At 36.1% G+C, this 19,644-nt stretch overlaps 6 protein-coding genes across 16 annotated transcripts; 2 read left to right on the top strand and 4 right to left on the bottom strand.

Moving 5' to 3' along the window:
• Positions 1–111: 111 nt before the first annotated feature.
• On the bottom strand, positions 112–3,136 carry LOC105288101 (ubiquitin-40S ribosomal protein S27a). Its single transcript, XM_011354101.3, has 4 exons — positions 3,036–3,136; positions 925–1,038; positions 494–711; positions 112–358 (listed from the first exon to the last, which is right to left on the bottom strand). The coding sequence occupies exons 2-4, from the start codon at positions 1,025–1,027 to the stop codon at positions 209–211; spliced, it is 471 nt and encodes a 156-aa protein (XP_011352403.1). The 5' UTR covers positions 1,028–1,038; positions 3,036–3,136; the 3' UTR covers positions 112–208.
• Positions 1,405–3,120, bottom strand: LOC109610634 (ribosome biogenesis protein NSA2 homolog). Of its 2 annotated transcripts, none has more exons than XM_011354099.3 (2): positions 3,036–3,120; positions 1,405–2,318 (listed from the first exon to the last, which is right to left on the bottom strand). In XM_011354099.3, the coding sequence occupies exon 2, from the start codon at positions 2,278–2,280 to the stop codon at positions 1,501–1,503; it is 780 nt and encodes a 259-aa protein (XP_011352401.1). In that variant the 5' UTR covers positions 2,281–2,318; positions 3,036–3,120; the 3' UTR covers positions 1,405–1,500. The 2 variants fall into 2 exon arrangements, with proteins under 2 accessions (XP_011352401.1, XP_011352402.1); XM_011354100.3 differs by lacking the exon at positions 3,036–3,120 and adding an exon at positions 2,481–3,020.
• Positions 3,137–3,959: 823 nt separating the features above from the next.
• Positions 3,960–5,992, top strand: LOC105288102 (non-structural maintenance of chromosomes element 1 homolog). 3 transcript variants are annotated; one of them, XR_003407199.1, is made up of 6 exons: positions 3,960–4,485; positions 4,572–4,713; positions 4,783–4,978; positions 5,058–5,176; positions 5,244–5,367; positions 5,752–5,992. XR_003407199.1 is itself a non-coding variant. In XM_026973441.1 (6 exons), exons 1-6 carry the CDS (start codon positions 4,386–4,388, stop codon positions 5,853–5,855), a joined length of 780 nt encoding a protein of 259 aa, XP_026829242.1. In that variant the 5' UTR covers positions 3,961–4,385; the 3' UTR covers positions 5,856–5,992. The 3 variants fall into 3 exon arrangements, 2 of the variants coding, with proteins under 2 accessions (XP_026829242.1, XP_026829243.1); XM_026973441.1 differs by having other exon boundaries at positions 3,961–4,485; positions 5,058–5,171; XM_026973442.1 differs by lacking the exon at positions 5,058–5,176 and having other exon boundaries at positions 3,963–4,485.
• Positions 5,920–18,346, bottom strand: LOC105288107 (coiled-coil domain-containing protein 174). 7 transcript variants are annotated; one of them, XM_026973426.1, is made up of 5 exons: positions 18,209–18,285; positions 9,756–10,071; positions 9,479–9,657; positions 7,975–8,075; positions 5,920–7,800 (listed from the first exon to the last, which is right to left on the bottom strand). In XM_026973426.1, the coding sequence occupies exon 5, from the start codon at positions 7,718–7,720 to the stop codon at positions 5,990–5,992; it is 1,731 nt and encodes a 576-aa protein (XP_026829227.1). In that variant the 5' UTR covers positions 7,721–7,800; positions 7,975–8,075; positions 9,479–9,657; positions 9,756–10,071; positions 18,209–18,285; the 3' UTR covers positions 5,920–5,989. The 7 variants fall into 7 exon arrangements, with proteins under 7 accessions (XP_026829227.1, XP_026829225.1, XP_026829223.1 ...); XM_026973424.1 differs by lacking the exon at positions 18,209–18,285 and adding an exon at positions 13,849–13,983 and having other exon boundaries at positions 7,884–8,075; XM_026973422.1 differs by lacking the exon at positions 18,209–18,285 and adding an exon at positions 13,849–13,983.
• On the top strand, positions 10,078–18,437 carry LOC105288106 (sarcosine dehydrogenase, mitochondrial). Of its 2 annotated transcripts, XM_011354116.3 has the most exons (15): positions 10,078–13,689; positions 13,767–13,875; positions 13,981–14,237; positions 14,318–14,530; positions 14,602–14,925; positions 15,590–15,752; positions 15,839–15,986; positions 16,130–16,268; positions 16,372–16,572; positions 16,765–17,035; positions 17,119–17,248; positions 17,348–17,604; positions 17,696–17,858; positions 17,963–18,070; positions 18,148–18,307. In XM_011354116.3, the coding sequence occupies exons 1-15, from the start codon at positions 13,666–13,668 to the stop codon at positions 18,305–18,307; spliced, it is 2,667 nt and encodes an 888-aa protein (XP_011352418.2). In that variant the 5' UTR covers positions 10,078–13,665. The 2 variants fall into 2 exon arrangements, with proteins under 2 accessions (XP_011352418.2, XP_011352417.2); XM_011354115.3 differs by having other exon boundaries at positions 10,078–13,875; positions 18,148–18,437.
• On the bottom strand, positions 18,111–19,570 carry LOC105288105 (peptidyl-prolyl cis-trans isomerase-like 3). The gene is made up of 5 exons (XM_020034477.2): positions 19,419–19,570; positions 19,272–19,346; positions 18,703–18,983; positions 18,446–18,621; positions 18,111–18,351 (listed from the first exon to the last, which is right to left on the bottom strand). Exons 1-4 carry the CDS (start codon positions 19,419–19,421, stop codon positions 18,495–18,497), a joined length of 486 nt encoding a protein of 161 aa, XP_019890036.1. The 5' UTR covers positions 19,422–19,570; the 3' UTR covers positions 18,111–18,351; positions 18,446–18,494.
• Between the last annotated feature and the right edge of the window lie 74 nt (positions 19,571–19,644).

The following is a 19,644-nucleotide window of genomic DNA, read 5'->3' as shown; positions in this document are numbered from 1 at the left end:
TGTTCTGAAATCATCAAGAATCACTTCTCGAGAATCATCGGGTTCACGTTCACGTTCACGTGATATTTATGGTGCCAGGCAAACGCTTAGAAAAAGAACGAGATGATACATTTGATTAAACTATTTAATCAAATAAAAGAAGATTGAGACACATGTAACAAGACGTAGCATTTATAAAATGTATACGTGGAAATAGATTTATAGGAATTTATTTATCCTCCGGTTTATTGAATACAAGCGTGTATCCACATTTGCCGCAGTAATGGCGATCTTCCATCGCTGCCATGAATACACCGGCACCGCACTGCTCCATGGGGCACTCCCGTCTTAAGCGATGGATTTTTCCATTTTCATCGACCTATATAAACAACGTTTTACATTTTATTGAATTATAAGTGATAGCCGCATCGCGTTGCTTACAACAGAGATTCCTTCAGATAATAGATACTTCAAGAGAGAATACATAGAGAGAGGGGAGACAAATGGTCATTACCTTGTAATATTTCAACACGGCAAGCTTGACCTTCTTCTTTTTGTGCTTGATTTTCTTGGGAGTGGAGTAATTCTTCTTCTTGCGCTTCTTCGCACCACCTCGCAAGCGCAGCACCAAGTGCAGAGTAGATTCCTTCTGGATATTGTAATCCGAAAGGGTTCTATCACCTTCCAATTGCTTGCCCGCGAAGATCAATCGTTGTTGATCCGGTGGAATTCCTGAAACAATAAAACATCTTTATCAAAATATCTTTAAAATAATTCTTTAATTTAAAAAAAAATCTTAAAATCTTAATCTTTAAAAAAATTAATTGTAGTGAACGTTGCATTTCAACGATAGTAAATCATCGCGTGCACTATTTCTTATTTTATTTATTTTATTTATTTTTAACAAATTCGGTTAATGGTTCTCCGTGTGCAAAGTTTTTTCACCTTCCTTGTCTTGAATTTTCGCCTTCACATTTTCGATCGTGTCCGATGCCTCGACCTCGAGGGTGATGGTCTTCCCCGTGAGAGTTTTCACAAAGATCTGCATGATCAGCGATTCTGTAACATGTTAATCATTCATTTTGATAAAACTCAAGTTTTACAATAAATCTTATAAATAAGAATACTAAAAAATCAGACATCATTTTGAAAAGAATTGATTTCGTTCATTCGCATGCGGAAAACACTCAACTTTGCGCTCGAAACACAATTCAGAAGAGAATTCTTTAAGAATTCTAAAAGTGTCGCTCTTCATTGAGATCAACTCAAATACAATATATTCACTGAACACTGAGATTACGCATCGATAATAAAATATATTCGGAACTAGTATCACCAGTGCGACATCAGTTCCAAAGACGATTCTCTCGATTGTTTCACAAAAAAATGAGGGCAATGGAGCAATAATTCTGAAATACACCATGATTTCTGTAAATACGTAAGACGTCAATAATTTTATTTCTGAAATAATCATTACAATAAAAATATAAAGAGTTAATAATCTTATACAAATAATAAGATTTATACAAGCAAGACAGCATTGATACACCCGTCATTCTCGGGGTTGTTCGTAACTTGCGCGTACTTTCCCCAGACGACCTTGCCCGAGCTCGTTACAAGACCCAATTCCGAGATATTTACTTCAATGACAGTTCCCTTAGTGATGACGCCTAAGCTCGTGTACATAGGAGAGCTCGGATTTTTCTTGACACCAATGATCGGAAGAGAGAACGTTGCCTTGAGCTCAGGGTGAGAGACATGCGCAGTTTTGAATCTAAGTGCCATCGGCCTGATGAATCTCTCAAATTTCGGTGGTTTCCTCGTAAAATTCTCTCCGACGAAGGTCACCTTGGTCACCATTCTCTTCCAAGACTTCCGTTTCGTCTTGCCGCTTCTCACTACTTTGAAAACTTCCGACTCTGACTGTGCCCTGACTTTAGGTATCGGAACTTCCCATTTGCCAACTTTCTCCTTGCGCTTTTGCTTTATCATGTTGGACAGAACCTTGGCTCTGTTGGCAACAGCACGATCCAGAAGGTAGGCAGGCTTCGCACCATCCTCCGGCTTCTCGGACTTTTCTTTGACCCTCTTCTGTTCGTGGGCCTTGATCTTCTTTTTCATTTGAATCTTCTCATTGCGTCGCTCCTTGTTGAATATCTTGGCCTTTAAACCGCGCAATTTACGGGCCTGCTCCGCTCGTTTGTGAGGCGCACGTGCCTCTCTCTTCCTTTTCCTCTCCTCATAGTCCAGGCGACGACCGTACAACTTACGATGCCTCTCAATGTATTCGTTCTGCGGCATTTTGCTTGTAGATTTTTGCTCTCATATAAAATTAATCTCTGAAAAAAAGTGCGCTATGTGAATTACGCAATGAATCTTGATGACTCCACACGCGAGATCTATGTCATTTCTGCTGTTTATATAATCTCGAATAATTATTTATCATTATTTTAATGTACCATGTATAACTTGACAAGCCTTAGGCTTAGTACTGTACCTACCTACCACACATCGAATCAATAATTCGATAAATATAGGTTTCTCTATTAAATATAAGTACCAAGATGTCACACTTGAAACATATATTCTACTCCCATAATCTTGCATCTACGAAATTACGTCGGCACGCGATACTCTACTGACCACTGAATAGGTTAACAGCGCTGAAGGGAAATGGAGGATGCCCGATCAACGTGTCGGTCAAAATAAAACGGCGAGCGGTATTGATCTCAGTGGATCGATTTAGCGAGTTCCTCCATCGATCGCGGTAATCGTATCGCAAATCGCAGCCAAGTGCATTTGCAATGAAACGTTCCCTTAATTGCAGAATGCCGCAGTCACGCATACAAAGGTGTTTGCATCGAGAAAGCACGTTTCTCGCACTCGACCATGTGTTCGCGACTGCACATATATCGTTTCGTGAATATACGGAGTAATGCACCGCGAATTAACGGAGAACCGATGCACAATCGCGATAGCACATGCGAATGAACGAAATAATACGCAGTGAAATACGTTTTTTTCTCTAAATTACAGAAAACTACGGCGGAACCTACCTCCGATCACGCGGTGAGAACACGAAAAGGATCAGCAACCCACGAATATATCAAGAGACAACACGTAATGTCGCTTACTGCGTTTCCTGTTGGTGCCAACATCGGAAATTGTAAAGTCACTAGATTGATAAAGTACCGCAATCCGTGGTAAAATACGTGGAATAAAAATGGCGTTGGAAGTGTATTTAGTGCAAACATGCAACTTATCAACACACTAAGTGCAATTCTACGAAGCAGCGTTGCGTTGTATCTCCATTGAGAAAGGTTACATATTGTGATAGATGTGAAGAGAACATAATTGTGATGAAAACACCGTGTAGTTGGAATTAAAATGGCGGACGATTGCGGTACTTTATCTATTTAGTGACTTTAGGAAATTGCGATCTACAGCGCCATCTAGAGTCCCGCCATAGTGACTCTTTAGGGCTCCTGCACACAGAACGCGGCACAGCGGCAACGCGGCGGAAGTTGGCACGATAGCCAATCGAATGTTTGCTTTTCCGGAAATAATGAAAAACAAAATTCGATTCACAAAGATTTGATTGGCTATCGCACCAACTCCGTCGCGCGCAAGCTTTGCCGCATCCTGTGTACCTCCGGGAAGTTAGCCGGGTAACTTTTACTTTTTTAAGTTTTGATTTTACGAATCGTCTGTTGGTCATTGTTGGCCTAATTAAAAGTTTTGTTGGCTAATACTTTTTTTTTAAATAGAAGAAAATTGTGTGGGAAGTTAGCCGGACGAAAATTAGTTTTTTACCATTTGCGGCTCAATCGATGCGCAATCGTTTGTTGGTCACAGATAAACTAATTAAAACGTTTGTTGGTTTATCTGTCTTGAAAAAAAACAATTGTATGCACTCCGTGAAACGGTGGCGTCGTGTTTCTCATCTGCGCAGATCAGATGCGCAGCCGTATGTAGCACATCCTTATCTTTATACGTCTATGACGAAATTTTTACCTTGCTTTTTATTGATCCTTTGACTATAGAAAATTTCGATAGAAAAGTCAAAGATTGATTCATATAATCGTATTGATAATGACCTTTCACATTTACTTCGCATTATTTACCACGTATTGAAGATTGAAATTTGACTAAATCAAAAGGAACTAAAATTTCCTTGTTCTGATTGGTCAGATTTCAATCTCACTACGTAGCCTGATATGGGTTTTGCGCTTTTGAGCGTTTTTGATTGGTTCCGATTCATCACTCGATTGAAATTTTCTTCGGAAAGTAAAATTTTCGCGCGGTTCGACGCGCGTAGAGACCGGGTCTTCATTGTAATTCATTGTAGAGTTTATGTAATTTAATTGAACTTATTTAATTTGTCAGAATATTAATTTACTTTAAGGATGGTCTATAATAACAAACATAAAATTGTTTTACAAACTATTATGCACAAAGGCGCTTTAAGTGAAAATGACGAAAAGGAATTAATAATGAAGTTATTTGGTATGTAAATTTCTAATGAAGTAAATAATACAAAAAGTAAATAGTATTTGTATATGGTTAGATTATAAATTATGAATAAATTTCAGATCACAGCAATATAACACGAATAATAAGCGAGATAAATGCAAAATTACAACCATTATGTATGACAATAAAATGTACAAATTGTGAAATCACCGGTCAACTATATTGGATTTTTGCAAGTATAGTACAAGATAAAACTGCTAGGTAATATTTTCTTAAATATTTTAAATTAAGGTAAGTATATTCTGTTGCTAATTATAATATTTGTTTTAGTTTTGATTCTGAATTTACTCAAGCTGAATTAGCTCTTTTGCGTAACGTATATTCTGAAATTGTTACTTCTGATAATAACTGTGTATCGAGTACATGGTGCCTTAATTTATGTTCGTCGTTGAATCTGAAACTAAGCAATGCTAATGCTGAACAATTTTTACATGAAATGATCAACAGGAAATGGTTGTTTTGTAAGGTGCGCAATTGATGCAGTATGATTTTGATAGTATATTTTAAGCACAAATATTTTATTACAAGAAATATATATTTCTCGGAATGGCAAATACTATGTGGGAGTAAGAAGCATTGCAGAGCTGTGTCAATATTTTAAGAATACATATGAAGATAGTCTTTGGACTTGCACTTTATGCAAACAAATTTTATTTTATGGAAGGTAGCTTTAAATGCAAAATGTATATCTAAATGTTATCATGACAATAATTAATTTCATTATCACACAGGGTGAAAAGTGTGACAAATGTGATACAACTACACATATTTATTGCTTAAAAGATTACACAAAAACTCACAGTGGCCTGGGATGTCCTAATTGTCATTATTCTGTCTCTGAACCTGATAATTCTAGTAATTTCAATATTATACTTATTTGTATTAGATTATGTTAGATTTAGTTGTACTGTATTATTTCTATCTTTTAACATATATTGGGTATACAAATTAATTCGGTGCTTTTATTGAAGAAATTGAGCTTTTATTACAAAAAACATAATAAACATGCTTATCTTCGAAATATGTGCCATCACTTTCTAATATGTTTCTCCATTTATCAAGCAGTTGGCAAATCTGCTCTCAAAAAACAGAAAGTAAAAGTAAAGGTTCAATTTTTTTAAAAGAAAAAAGCACTGAATTAATTTATACATCTAATATTTAGTGCATTAATTTTTAATATTTGAGCAAAATATATATAACAATTTTATTTTATCAATTTTAAGAAAATATATATTGCAGATAATACTAACAATTCAACGATGGATCTTGATACGGACATTGAAATGGCCGAACCAGCAAAATCTAATCAGGAGAGAAAATTACGAAGAAAATGTAAGGATTAGAACAAGGTATCACTTAACTCCTTACAGAAAACATACTTTTCACGTTAATATATTAAATATTCCGTAATAGTTATGTATTTATTTTTACATAAAACTGTATTCATTAATATTGTAATACAACTTTTCTATTATATCTATTTACTATGAGTTTCTTCAAACTTTTCTCTTAAATATTTAAGGCCAGCCATTATGCTATCCTCATTTATATTCTGTAGCAAAGCTTCTGGTTTAATGACGTGAAGATCACTAGACACTGATGTAGTGTCATTCTTTTCTTTATGCTCTTCACAAGTATATATCCCAAGATTGTTATCGACATCTTGCAAATAATTAGACGAGTGAGATAACAAACAAGAAGCAGATGGTTGTACCTGAGATGGCTGTGAATTCGATACATTTGTCGCAGAATTTAACGTAACGGATTCTATTAAATTCCTAGGCAATTCTCGTCCCGTGTTATTTTTATTCGTCACTGTATCACATTCTGCTAAACTGTTATCATTTTGATTATGACTGTCAATATATACCGCATTAGAAGTGATCCCATTATTAGCAGAATTATTATAATTTTCACAATTCTTCAATTCGGTAGTAAATTCTTTCATGGATTTTTTAGAGTTACAATTTTCCGGATTACTTCTATTATCTTCATGAACTAACTCTCTGTCAGCACTTGCAGACTCATTATAAAATCCAGCACTCATAAAGTTATCATATATCGGTCCAAATTCGCCAATTCTTTGTGCTCTGCATTTGTGCACCCATTCTTCTTGTGACATTACGTGCCAATTCTTCTTACATAAGAGTTCTCCAAAGATTGTTATCTTATCTTCATCCTCATTATTTTCTTCCTTACAAGCGTCAATTTTTTCAATACTACCAGCAGTTTTCTCATCAGACTTTTCTGTATAATTATCAGCTATCTCATCACTTTTCTCAGCATAACTGTTATCAGTGAAATCAATTTTACTTTTTTGAGCTAGTTCTTCCTCTGTAGGTTCCGCTGGCAAGCCAGCTCTGATTCGTTGTCGAATTCTTGCCATCTTTAATCTATTCGATTCCATTCTCTCCTTCAAGTCTTTAATCTCCTTCATTTCCATTTGCTTCCTCTCTGTTTCCTTTCTTAAATTTGCTAAATTCTCCTGTTGTTTTGCTCTCTCGTCCTCATCTTGTGAAAATGCATAGTAACTGACACCATGCATACGTGCCTCATCAAACAGTATATCTTGATAATGTATATCGACCTTATCTGCAAGTTTCCGCGTCTGCTCCTCCCATTTTCGCCTCATAATTTCTATCTCGGGTTCCTTTTCTGGAACAGAAACTTGTGCTTCATTCTCCTCTTCTCTGTCTCTTCCAATATTTCCCTTCATTATTTCCTGCTTTATTAATTCATTTTTCTTTTGCATATGTGGTAGATCCTCCCGCAAACACTTCCTAGTACAACCAAAACAATCCTGATATTCTACCCAATTTTCTTCCGATTCTATAGGATGTTTTTCATTAATCGCCTCGTCTACAAATTCATCGTCAGATTCATCCGATTTGTTTTTAAAATCAACAAGGAAATTATTATCGTTGTTTCTTGACTCCTTCAACTTCTTGTACAATTTTGCTTTGGCTTCCAACATTAATTTTGACTTTTTATGGGCAACGACATCGTCCAAGTCCAGCAATTCTTTTGTATTCTTCTCCATATCCTTCACAACGTTTTTATTTTTCCTCTTTTTATTCATCTGTAGTAGTCCACTGATAGATGCATTTTTTAGCTTCACCTCATTCACCTCTGCCTGCTTTCTTAACAACTCTGCCTTTAAACCAACCAGAGATGAAAAGTTGACATTGATTTTCTTTGTCATGTTCATTATTGCACTATTGTCAATGTCAAATTGGTCAGAAATATTCACACATATATTTGACTAATGTCCTTTATACCTTCCTGTGTCTGGAAAACAATATTACATTACAAATTGGAGATCAAAGCAAAACCTCCTAAATAATCAATAATACTATTTATCAATATAATACAATGATAAAATATACACAAATTCTTATGGACAGCCACAAACATATATAATGTTACTTTTTGTATTATTTATTTCATTAAAAATTTACATACCAAATAACTTCATTATTAATTCCTTTCCATCATTTTCACTTAAAGCGCCTTTGTGCATAATAGTTTGTAAAACAATTTTATGTTTGTTATTATAGACCATCCTTAAAGTAAATTAATATTCTGACAAATTAAATAAGTTCAATTAAATTACATAAACTCTACAATGAATTACAATGAAGACCCGGTCTCTACGCGCGTCGAACCGCGCGAAAATTTTACTTTCCGAAGAAAATTTCAATCGAGTGATGAATCGGAACCAATCAAAAACGCTCAAAAGCGCAAAACCCATATCAGGCTACGTAGTGAGATTGAAATCTGACCAATCAGAACAAGGAAATTTTAGTTCCTTTTGATTTAGTCAAATTTCAATCTTCAATACGTGGTAAATAATGCGAAGTAAATGTGAAAGGTCATTATCAATACGATTATATGAATCAATCTTTGACTTTTCTATCGAAATTTTCTATAGTCAAAGGATCAATAAAAAGCAAGGTAAAAATTCCGTCATAGACGTATAAGGGCGCAGTCCCATGGTGCGGAAAGTGCGCAGTGCGGAATTGGCGGAATGAAGTCCGTCCAATCACAGACGTTCTGCCAACTGTACTCCGCTGAAATGTATTTTCCTATGTCCCATGCAGCAGAACTTGCGGAAGCGCAATTGGCCTCCGCCAATCACATGATGTTTTCCGTAGATTCTTCTGTTGTGTCTATCGGAATAGCGTATATTATTGGCGCGCACAAATTACGCTTCCGCGTTTTCCGTTGCATGGGACATAGGAAAATAAACTTCAGCGGATCGGAATTACTACGAGTCTATGCACGTAGGCAAAATGCATGTAGGCAAAACGATGAATTCTGAAGAATTGTTTGTTGTTATTTGTGAGCTATTAAAAACATTAAAACAAAGTTAGTGTGTATTTAAAAAACAGGAGATACGTCGCAAAATTGTAAAACTGTATTTTTTATATAGAATTGCAAGAAAAAATGAAAATATACAGAATCAACGGAAGTGTTGGGTACGAAGACATATTTAGTGCCGAAAGAAGATTGCTACAAGGAGCAAGCGATAATCTTGTAAAAGAAATGTTGGTCGAAGACAGAAAAATATAGATTATTTTAGAATGCCACCTGAAATATTTGAAACGTTATTAACATTTGGTCCGACCACTCATCAGTAAAAAATATGTTGTTCGAGAACCTATTTTGCCTTAAATGCGGCTCCTGATTATACACTGATAATACAATCTAAAACATTATACTTGTGAAGTCATTTACTGACAATACTATTTACCATATATTTTTGCAAAGACAAATTAAAAATCATTTTGCCTTTTTCCACTGGTAACTGGCAACGTAATTCCGCGATAAAATGAAAATGTGCGGAAAGAAATCGGCGGAACGAACGTAACAATGATCAAACCAATCACGAGCGTTCCTCCAATTCCGCATTGCGCACATTTCGCACCATGGGACTGCGCCCTAAAGATAAGGATGTGCTACATACGGCTGCGCATCTGATCCGTTTCACGGAGTGCATACAATTTTTTATTTTTTTTTCAAGACAGATAAACCAACAAACGTTTTAATTAGTTTGTCTGTGACCAACAAACGATTGCGCATCAATTGAGCCGCAAATGGTAAAAAACTAATTTTCGTCCAGCTAACTTCCCACACAATTTTCTTCTATTAAAAAAAAAGTATTAGCCAACAAAACTTTTAATTAGGCCAACAATGACCAACAAACGATTCGTAAAATCAAAAATTAAAAAAGTAAAAGTTACCCGGCTAACTTCCCAGAGGTATCTGTGTGGCCATATCGTCCGACTAGTGATAAAAGGAAGTGCGGTAACCAATCATCTTTCAGATTATCGCATGTTCTGCGAACTGAGAATATATCTCTAGAAATTAAAAGTTGATTGACCAATCGCGTGTTCACCCATAAAGTTCTAGTTGCAGGCATTGGCTTCGCGCGAAACAAGAAATGTCATATGCGGCTTATTTCAGCTCATCTGCTTGATGTTTCTTTTCGTTCACTTCTTGCATTTAATAAGTGCAATTAGGTTACATTGATAATATAACATTCGTCTCTTATTCTTCCTAAAAAATATTAAGTTTTCTTGTATATGTAAAAGAAGAAAATATTCATATGCAATATGCAATAAGATATAACGTCACATGTAGTATCGTAGGACAATGATAGTTACAAGGAAGAAAAATAAAAAATATCTCATAAAGTAAATAAACGCTAAAATAAATTGTCATCATCATCCAGCACCTTATGACAAAAGTAGCGATATAATAGTAGTACTTTAGAATTACTGAATGTAATTTTTATTGGTCTATCAGTAGTTTTAATGCAAGTTTCAAAAACACAAAGGAAGCTTATACGAGATTCGAGATTTCTCAATCAATTATTTCGTCATTTTTCTTTCGCTATTTATTTATTTTCGATAAGGTGCCATTACATGGGAGCGTCAAAGCGTCAAAAGCGCTACATGCGCATATGTAGCGAGTAAAACTTTGACGCTAAACTTCATTCAATTAACAAAGGTCATTACAAAGCATATTGCAAAATGTCAATTATAAAATTATCGGTACCATCAGTGGTTATTATTAGAATGAGTTATCACCATCCCCAAAGAATTTCAAAAACAAAAAAGAGCTAAGTTAAGAGCAAGTATCGCAATAATTGCAAATATAATGAAATTAATAGAAGAAAAAAAATAAGAAATTTTGGGTGTTTAAAATGTTAAAACAAAGATATAGATTTTATCACGCAATGCTTCCTACTGTCCGCTTGCAGACGACGCTCGATGTTTTATAATGTAATGGCACCTTTATAAGCAAAAATAAAAGGGAATTTAGATTTAGATAATTTTGTATTAAATTTTTTATTTATCAATTTATATATTATAGACAAGTAATTTTTACTTGATGTGTCTCAACGATCTTTACTAATTGAATAATGTTTATCAGAGCATACAAATATCACCAATCAAGAGACACAAGAAATATAAACATGAAAAGCACAAGAAAACACTTATGCACAATGATACTTTTGTCAATATCTGGACTGACACTGATGACAGGAAAAGCTTTAGGATAAAAATAAAAAAGGAAGCTGAAAGAATGTTACATGTATTCTTCTTTTTTTATTATTTTCTATCATACACATCGCAAAATGTATCCGTATGCTTTAATATTGCTTTCTGAAATTTGTCATCTAAATAGATGGTCCCAAGTTTCTTAGGATTTCTTTTTTATTTGTTTATACAATAATATAATATTTTATGGCTCGATGAAAAGCAGTACTTACATAGTATACATGTATACATAGGAAAAATGAATAATTCATTTACTTAGTTTGAACAATCGCGAAAAGATATTAAAAACGTGTAGTTTGAATACAGCTGATACAATGAGTCACATCTTTTCCAAAAGCAACCACGAAGAAGAAAATCGTAAAAAGCAACAGAGGTAAAAATAATAGAAGAACCAGTAGTAAAGAAGATTATTGAGTCTGGAAGAGATATAATATGTACACAATAACAAACGTTGAAAAATTAAAATGAATAATATATGTTGAAGCAAAAGTATGGTAATAAATATGTTTTGCATTTTATCTCAGGTTAACGAAAAAAATTAAGCCAAAGAATTCTAAACTAATAAATTAGCTCGACAAAGACTTTGAAATGTTTGACAGAAAATTTGGGTATCAATTAGCAACTGATGTCATTACTCACTGATTACATGGAACAAGTTATGACTGCGGAAGCTATATAAAAAAACCACTTTAAAACGAGATCTTTGAAACGAAAACAACTTGCTGATGAGAGCAGAGAAAAGGATAAACTTAACGTATAATAAAATTTAAACCAACAAAAGAGAGGGAGAAATATGGTGTATTTTATAACTAATAAAATTATACATTCTTGGCATACTATAAACAGTTTTTCTTCTGGTACCCGGAACTAGCATTTTCAGTGACCGGAACTTTGAGCTAATTCCATCTGAGAGGTGATAATGGACAAATGGCTAGCCTAGATCTTCAGAGTACAAGAAATACCACATAATAAAAAAGAGAAAACATATCGATTTAACAGTCGTATGAAGTATATAATATCTATTCCGAAAGATAAAGCTTAGTTTTTTATATTGTGGATAAGGCGACATAAATAACAAAAATAAGCATAATAAAAATAAAATTATTCAGTAGTCAAATAGTTCCTATTCATTTTTCTATTCATCCATTCTTTGCATCGTAAAACAAAATGAAAAATGTTTAAATGTTTCTAATTGTTATTAATGCGTTTCTTATATAATAATTATAGAAATATAATTATAATAAAAATGAAGATATTTAACAACAGCGTCAGCATTTATTTTTACTATAGTTTACTATAGAGTAGTTTGGGCGATACACAATAGAAGTTTTAGTTTACAACAAATTAGGAAGTGGAAAGTTAACTTTCCATTACCATGAAATCTGGCAAAAGATTTTAATCACATGAATGACTCTATGCTTATGATAACAGTGTTCTATTGGGATTAAAAGTCCGTACGCTTTTCTTTTAGCAAAACTCAAACACGAAACTTTGTAATAAGAATTATTAGTTTTATTATTAATTCATAATTTATTATTAACTTCCAGTAAACCCAATATTTTATCCTTTAGTGGCTTTCGTCACAAGATACATACTGATAGCGCAAGGACGTATTTTTATCATTCAGATATTTTCGCAATACTCTTTCTTATTTACCTCTCTCAATTTAATTATATTCTTTAAAAACTGTGTACTCTTGTATAATGTATAACATATAAATACCATGGAATCCATATCATAGAATACAAATCAGGCATCTTTCATAGATTCTGTTTGCTATTTACCAGTTTATCAGTGGTACTGCTTACTCTTTTAAACACCAACAGAGTTATGACTATTGAAAAAGATGTAAGTTAAACAAAAGAAAAGAGAAAAAGGAAAAAAGAAGTTTTTGATAATAATATGTTGCTTATAATAAATAAGTAATAATAAAATGGTTGCTGTAATAAAATGATTATTTGAGTTTTGTGCAATAAGATTTGGTACAAACTGACTTATGATGAAATTACAGGTCTCTTACCCCAAATTATCATATCTTACGTTGTTTCTTTTCCTGCTATTCTTAGTATGGTGAAATATCAGATATTTTTAATACGCAACAACAAAGTATAACAAGAGTTCAAACGCACACACGCGCGCGCGGTACGTGTGAAAATGATAACATAAACACATTGGGGCAACTAGAGCGTCTTAAATCTCCGAATACTTCTTTTTCACTCCGACTGATATGTTGAGTAATGTTTGTTGCTATGCGATTGACGTCGTTCGTAATCTTTTTCGCTGTATGAACTGTACGGAAGCTGTTTTTTCTTGATAGATCGTACAGTACATTCTACACGGACATTCTACACATTCAGTCCGTCTTATCGCCGGCAGAAAGCGAAGCGTTCGAGAAATGCGGCGATACATTGGGAAATTTCTTGATAATGTGCACACTACAAACAGCGTAATGGTGTAAAGATGAAATACAATTGGTAGCAAAGAGCAACGCGATAGTGCATATGACCAGTGCATCACGCGACTGCAACTCAATCTGTGCTTAATACCACAGTCGTACGCAAGCTGATTTTACGCAGCACGCAGCAAAATGCTTCGTGTAGTGACAAACAAGGTATGAATATTCAACCGATTCTGCTAAATTTGATAGTGAGAAGAAGAAACTATATATTAATATCCTATTCTTTTCAGTTACCTCAACGGAGCTTCAGAAATATTCGAACACTCGGTACGGGGACGTTCAATGGAGACGGAAAGAAGAACATTGATATACCTAGCAGTGCAGACGTTGTGATAATAGGTGAGTTGATGCTCGTAGAAACAAGGCAGAGGATCATACTGATCGGACCAGTTACTCAGATAAAAACTGAGTTTTTGTGGGACTGATGAATTGAACCCTTGCTAGGTGGTGGCAGTGCTGGCTGCAACGCGCTCTATCAGTTAGGAAAACGTGGTGTCAACACGGTGCTGCTGGACAAATCCAAGCTTATATCCGGCACAACGTGGCATACAGCAGGCCTCGTGTGGTGTTTACGTAATGTATGTGACATAGAGATGGAACTGCTGAAAGCCTCAAGACTGATCTATGCATCTCTGCAAGAAGAAACGAATATTAATCCAGGATGGATAAACAATGGTGGACTCCTCATCGCTCGGTCTTCCGTAAGTCTGACTATCCCCGTATATTTAACATTCCTGCACGACTAATGGTTTTGATCACTGGAGAATATTGCGCTTCGCAGGAACGAGTGGTCGAATACGAAAGATTAATGACCGCCTGCAAAAACTTCGGTATTGACGCACGCATAATTACTCCAAGCGAGACGAAAGAGAAGTTTCCCTTGATAAACGACGGCACATTCCTGGCTGCGATACACTCCCCAGCGGACGGGACGATAGACCCCGCTATGATGGTAAACGCGTTGACGAAATCAGCAGAAAAGAAAGGTTGCAAGGTACTCTAATTTTTGTAACTTCATGTGGATCAGTACGGACGATTATTCCAACTAAAATATCATTCTTCTAGATCATCGAGGACTGCCCGGTGACCAAACTTCTCGTGGAGGACATCGACGGTCAGAAAATCGTTCATGGAGTGGAAACACCTCACGGTATTATAAAGACCAATGTAGTATTAAACGCCGCGGGAGCGTGGTCCAAGACGATAGCGCAAATGGCAGGATTGGACATCCCGTTGATACCGATGAAGCACGCGTACGTCGTCACCGAGCCGATGGACGTGCGAGGATTGCCAAACATCCGAGATCCTGATCTCAATCTCTACTTTCGAGTGCAAGGCGGAACCCTGAGCATTGGGGGATACGAGCCGAATCCTATTATCCTCAAGTTTGTAAGTTCTTCGTTTGCGTTAAATATGAAATCAAATTTTATTCCTTTTGATACGCATACGCCAGTATGCTACCGCTGTACGGGACAGTTGAGCCGCGAGTCTAAGTTTTCTAGCAAATATCCGTGACATCTGCTACTTTGTTGTTTCACGCAAATTATTCGTTTTTTATTCGAGCTATTTTAAATTAATACAAATTCTAAGGAAACATGTCAGAACAATTCAGCTACCTCTAAGCTCAATCAGAATTCTTAACTAATGCAAAATTTGGGTAGATGACTATAGTCATCTTTAGTAACAAAAGGATTAACCCTCCGGTACTAGCAATATTCAATAGATACACGTAAGATATTAATACTTCAATTAATTTTTTCTTAATAGTTGTTTATTCACATTCTAAATACTTGCCAATTTGTTCTTTACTATTTTTTTATACTTTATACTTTAGTGTCTAGTCTATTAGCCAAGTACTAATGAAAGTAAAGAATATTTCAAGAAGCAGAGAAAAATAAAGGAAAAATTATATCTGTGAGATACAGTGCGACCATTCATCGGAGAATATTGCGACTATCGAAGGAGTAATTAATCATCGTTGTGAAGGAAACATTTGCAATGTACATTAAGTGTTACACACTCTTGATTAACTCAAACAATGCATGTTGTACAGGCGCCGGAAGACTTCTCCTTCAGTTTATACGAGTTGGATTGGGATGTGTTCAATACACACGTAGAGGCGATGAACCAATTGATACCAACGTTAGCAACCACGGGAATAAGGACGACGGTGTGCGGCCCGGAAAGTTTCACTCCCGATCATAGACCTCTCATGGGTACTAAGTTCAAAGCTTAATTTGCGATCAACGCTTGTGCATAACGTAGACATGTTAAATCTAAAATATAACAATGTGTTCAATAGGTGAAGACCCGCGGTGCACAGGCTTTTACTACTCCTGCGGATACAACAGCGCCGGCATGATGTTTGGAGGTGGTTGCGGCGAACAAATAGCATCGTGGATAGTTAACGGCCGACCGGAGAAACACATGTTCAATTATGACATCAGACGGTAAAGATTTATTCAAGTCAAAAATCAAATACTGAAGATGTGTACAGCATAATCCGCTATGAAGCAAATTATTTTATAATATTATAATAATCACATTTCACAATATTCCTGACATGCTTCCTGCATTTTTTAATACATACCAGATATATACCAGAACAAAGAAAAAATTTGGTTTGGTCGAACGAGCGAAGCCATGAAGCTTATGCCAGAAATTACGAGATTCGTTTTCCACATGACGAGCACTTAAGCGGCAGGAACTTGAAGATTGATCCTTTTCACGACGTAAGTTACGCTTTGAAATTCGCATCTTAATATTTTTCAATTATATTCGATTTATTTCTTTTTCTTTTTAATTTAATTCATTCATAATACATATTTATTTCAGTTACTCATGAAAGAGGGTGCCGTCATGGAAGAACGACAAGGATGGGAACGTCCGGGATGGTTCCTGCCAGATAACAAGACAACTCGAATTTTACCCTACGATTATGGTGGCTATTACGATACACCAAAAAATATGAATGACGCATATGCCGATATCCTAAAAGCAGAACGTACATTTAATTTTTCACCGTACGACGATATCGTAAGTCCTTTCTTTTACATTTAAATTAATTAAGACTAATATAATAGTCTTATTTAAAATAGTAAATAATTTAGAAATAGTAAATAATTTTTGGTAAACTAGATATGACTGCCAAAGATATTCTTAAATACGCATATACATGTATGTATATATATTGTCTGAAATATCAAAATAAATTTGTATGCGTCACAGATACGAGAAGAAGCGCTTTCCTGTAGAAACAACGTTGGCTTATTCGACATGTCGTACTTTGGAAAGTATTATATTTGCGGTCCGGACGCGAGTACAGCGGTGGATTATATATTTACAGCCCAAGTAAATAATCGAGAAATCAACAGAACCGTCTACACGTGTATGTTGAATAAGAACGGAGGCGTAGAGGGAGACTGCACGGTAACTGGTCTAGAATCTGGCTCGGGTGGCGTGGTCGATCCCATATTCAAGGGAAAAGCATTTTACATCGGTATATTTATCTTTTTTTAAATTTTTTTTATCGCATTTTGCTCGAATTCTAAATCCTATTGATTTCTCTATTTTTGGTTTCAGTAAGCGGTGGCATGTCCTCGTATCACACTTGGGCACACGTTACCAAAGTGATCAGAGAAAAGGATTTGCACGCATCGGTGCACAATGTTACGGAGCAGATTGGAATTTTATCGATTCAGGGCCCGAACAGGTACGCAAACTCGATACACGCACACAAATACAGCCACCTAATCGTTACAAAAATATACAGCTGACCGTTCGACCAAGCGCGTCTCATTTACCATTACAGCCGTGAAGTTCTTCGGATGCTAGTCGAGGATGATCTCTCAAATAACTCGCTTCCCTTCTCAACTTCAAAACTGGTGAAGATAGATAACGAATTGGTGCACATGTTCCGACTCAGTTTCGTGGGTGAACTCGGCTACGAGCTGCACATCCCGAGGAGCTCGTGCGAGAAGGTTTACAAAGCCGTAATGGAGTGCGGCAGGAAGTACGATATAAAACTAGCCGGCTACAGGGCACTTTACAGTTTGAGCTGCGAGAAAGGTACAGCATAGAATATAGGAAATGCACGTTTTCATCGTTTAAACCCGCGTGCCGAGCTGTCGGAACGAGTGTTAATTAATTCTCTTATCAGGATATCATCTCTGGGGCACGGATTTAAGGTCGGATGACAATCCGATAGAAGCGGGCTTAGGATTCGTCTGCCGAACCAGCGGCCAGTATCAAGGAAGAGAATTTGTTGAGGAGAGTCGTAAAAACGGAATAAAAAAAAGACTGGTACACTTACACACGCCTGAGTAAGTGTGACTCGTTCCTTATCGGTACACTTGACCCTGGTATCACTGGTTTATCAATATTTTGGATGCACGTCGCTCATGCGTAAACATTCATTTAATTACAGCGATATACCGCTATGGGGTATGGAGAGTGTTTACAGAAACGGTCAATTAGTTGGCTATCTCAGGAGGGCCGAACATGGCTACACTTTCAAGAGTAGTATTGGACAGGCGTAAGTAGTGCATTGAAAAATAAATGAGAGATACGAGCAATTGCGTTCATTGGCGTTTACTTTTCCATCATTCACAGATACATCACAGCGCCGAATGGGCAGAACATTACGAGGGAATTCTTAGAGACGGGTACTTACCAGATTGAAGTGATGGGGAAGCGATATCCTGCGAAGATGTACCTTCAGAGTCCGTTTGACCCGCACAATAAGCGATTATCGGGCGTGTATACAATTTAAAAGTGTGTATCAACGACGTTACTTCCAACTGAAAGCTCAAAACTCTGTAAAAAGTGTACGCGTATTTTTTTACATACGTTTTAATCGTTAAGCATTTCGTAAATGTTTTGTACAAATAAAAAGACTAGCATAAATTACTTATATCATTACGATGAATTTCAGTAAGAGATGCTCTGTCAGGATAGGCCTATCCCGCTAACGGATTAGCGTGTATAGTTATGTTGTTTATTCTTATGTCCGTAAGTGGTTTGTAATTCTTGGGATTTACCGGTAACTTTTCTAGTTGCTCCAAAGTTTCCAAACCATCGATCACTCTGCATAAACAGACAAGAAAATAGAGCAAAGAATTTGTGCGCTATACGCATGCGATGCATGAGAACACGAGTGTAACTTACTTTCCAAATAGAGTATACTTCAGATCCAAGTGTGACTGCGGTGCATAGGTTAGAAAAAACTGACTGCCATTCGTATTGGGACCGTTGTTAGCCATGGATACGAGACCCCTAGCGTTGTGCTTCAGCTCCTCCTTGAACTCGTCCTCGAATCTGTGGTTCCATATCGAGGTCCCTCCCTTGCCTGTATTGGTGGGATCTCCAGTCTGGACAATGAAGCCCTTTATGTTCCGGTGGAACAAACAATTGTCGTAATATCCGCTGGCGCAAAGTGCGAGAAAATTCTAAAACAAGAGCGCCCATGTCACCACGTAAAGTTGTATCATCAATCGCATATCATCAACCTAATGAGAAAACCTTCTAACTCACGAAATTAGAATTTTACAGGAACTTTTATAACGATGCAAAATCTCAAGATCAGTTGGCCGAAAGAAATACTTCAATTTTGTCACAAATTGGAGTTAGAAGGTTTTCTAATTAGGCCGACGATGTCATACTATATTATAGGTTATGTGTCGCTGATAAGCGCAATTATATTACGCACTGTACAAAACTATTTCAATTGTCAATACCTCGCACGTTTTCGGGCACATCTCGCAAAATAGCTCTATTTTAATGTCACCTACATCCGTGTGCAACGTAACGCTCTGAAACACGATCGTAACATTAGTGAAATTAGCTAGAAATAAATATCCGCACTATCGATGCATTTCACATACCATATTTAGCACTTTCTCGCGTCGTGTACTTAGGATAGAAAATCAACAACTGATAATTTCAAATAATCCTGTTAATTGCAGAACAATCGCATTTGACAATGAGCGGACAAATCCCGCTTAGCGATACTTCCTTGCACCTACTGCACTATACTGCACCGTACTGCACTTAAATGAAACAAAGCGTTTGTGTTTGAAATAAGCGGCTTTCGAACGAGAAGGATAAACG

This window comes from Ooceraea biroi, chromosome 10, assembly GCF_003672135.1.
Source record: "Ooceraea biroi isolate clonal line C1 chromosome 10, Obir_v5.4, whole genome shotgun sequence".
NCBI classification, from domain to species: Eukaryota; Metazoa; Arthropoda; class Insecta; order Hymenoptera; family Formicidae; genus Ooceraea; species Ooceraea biroi.
This window is presented reverse-complemented; position numbering and strand designations above follow the sequence as displayed.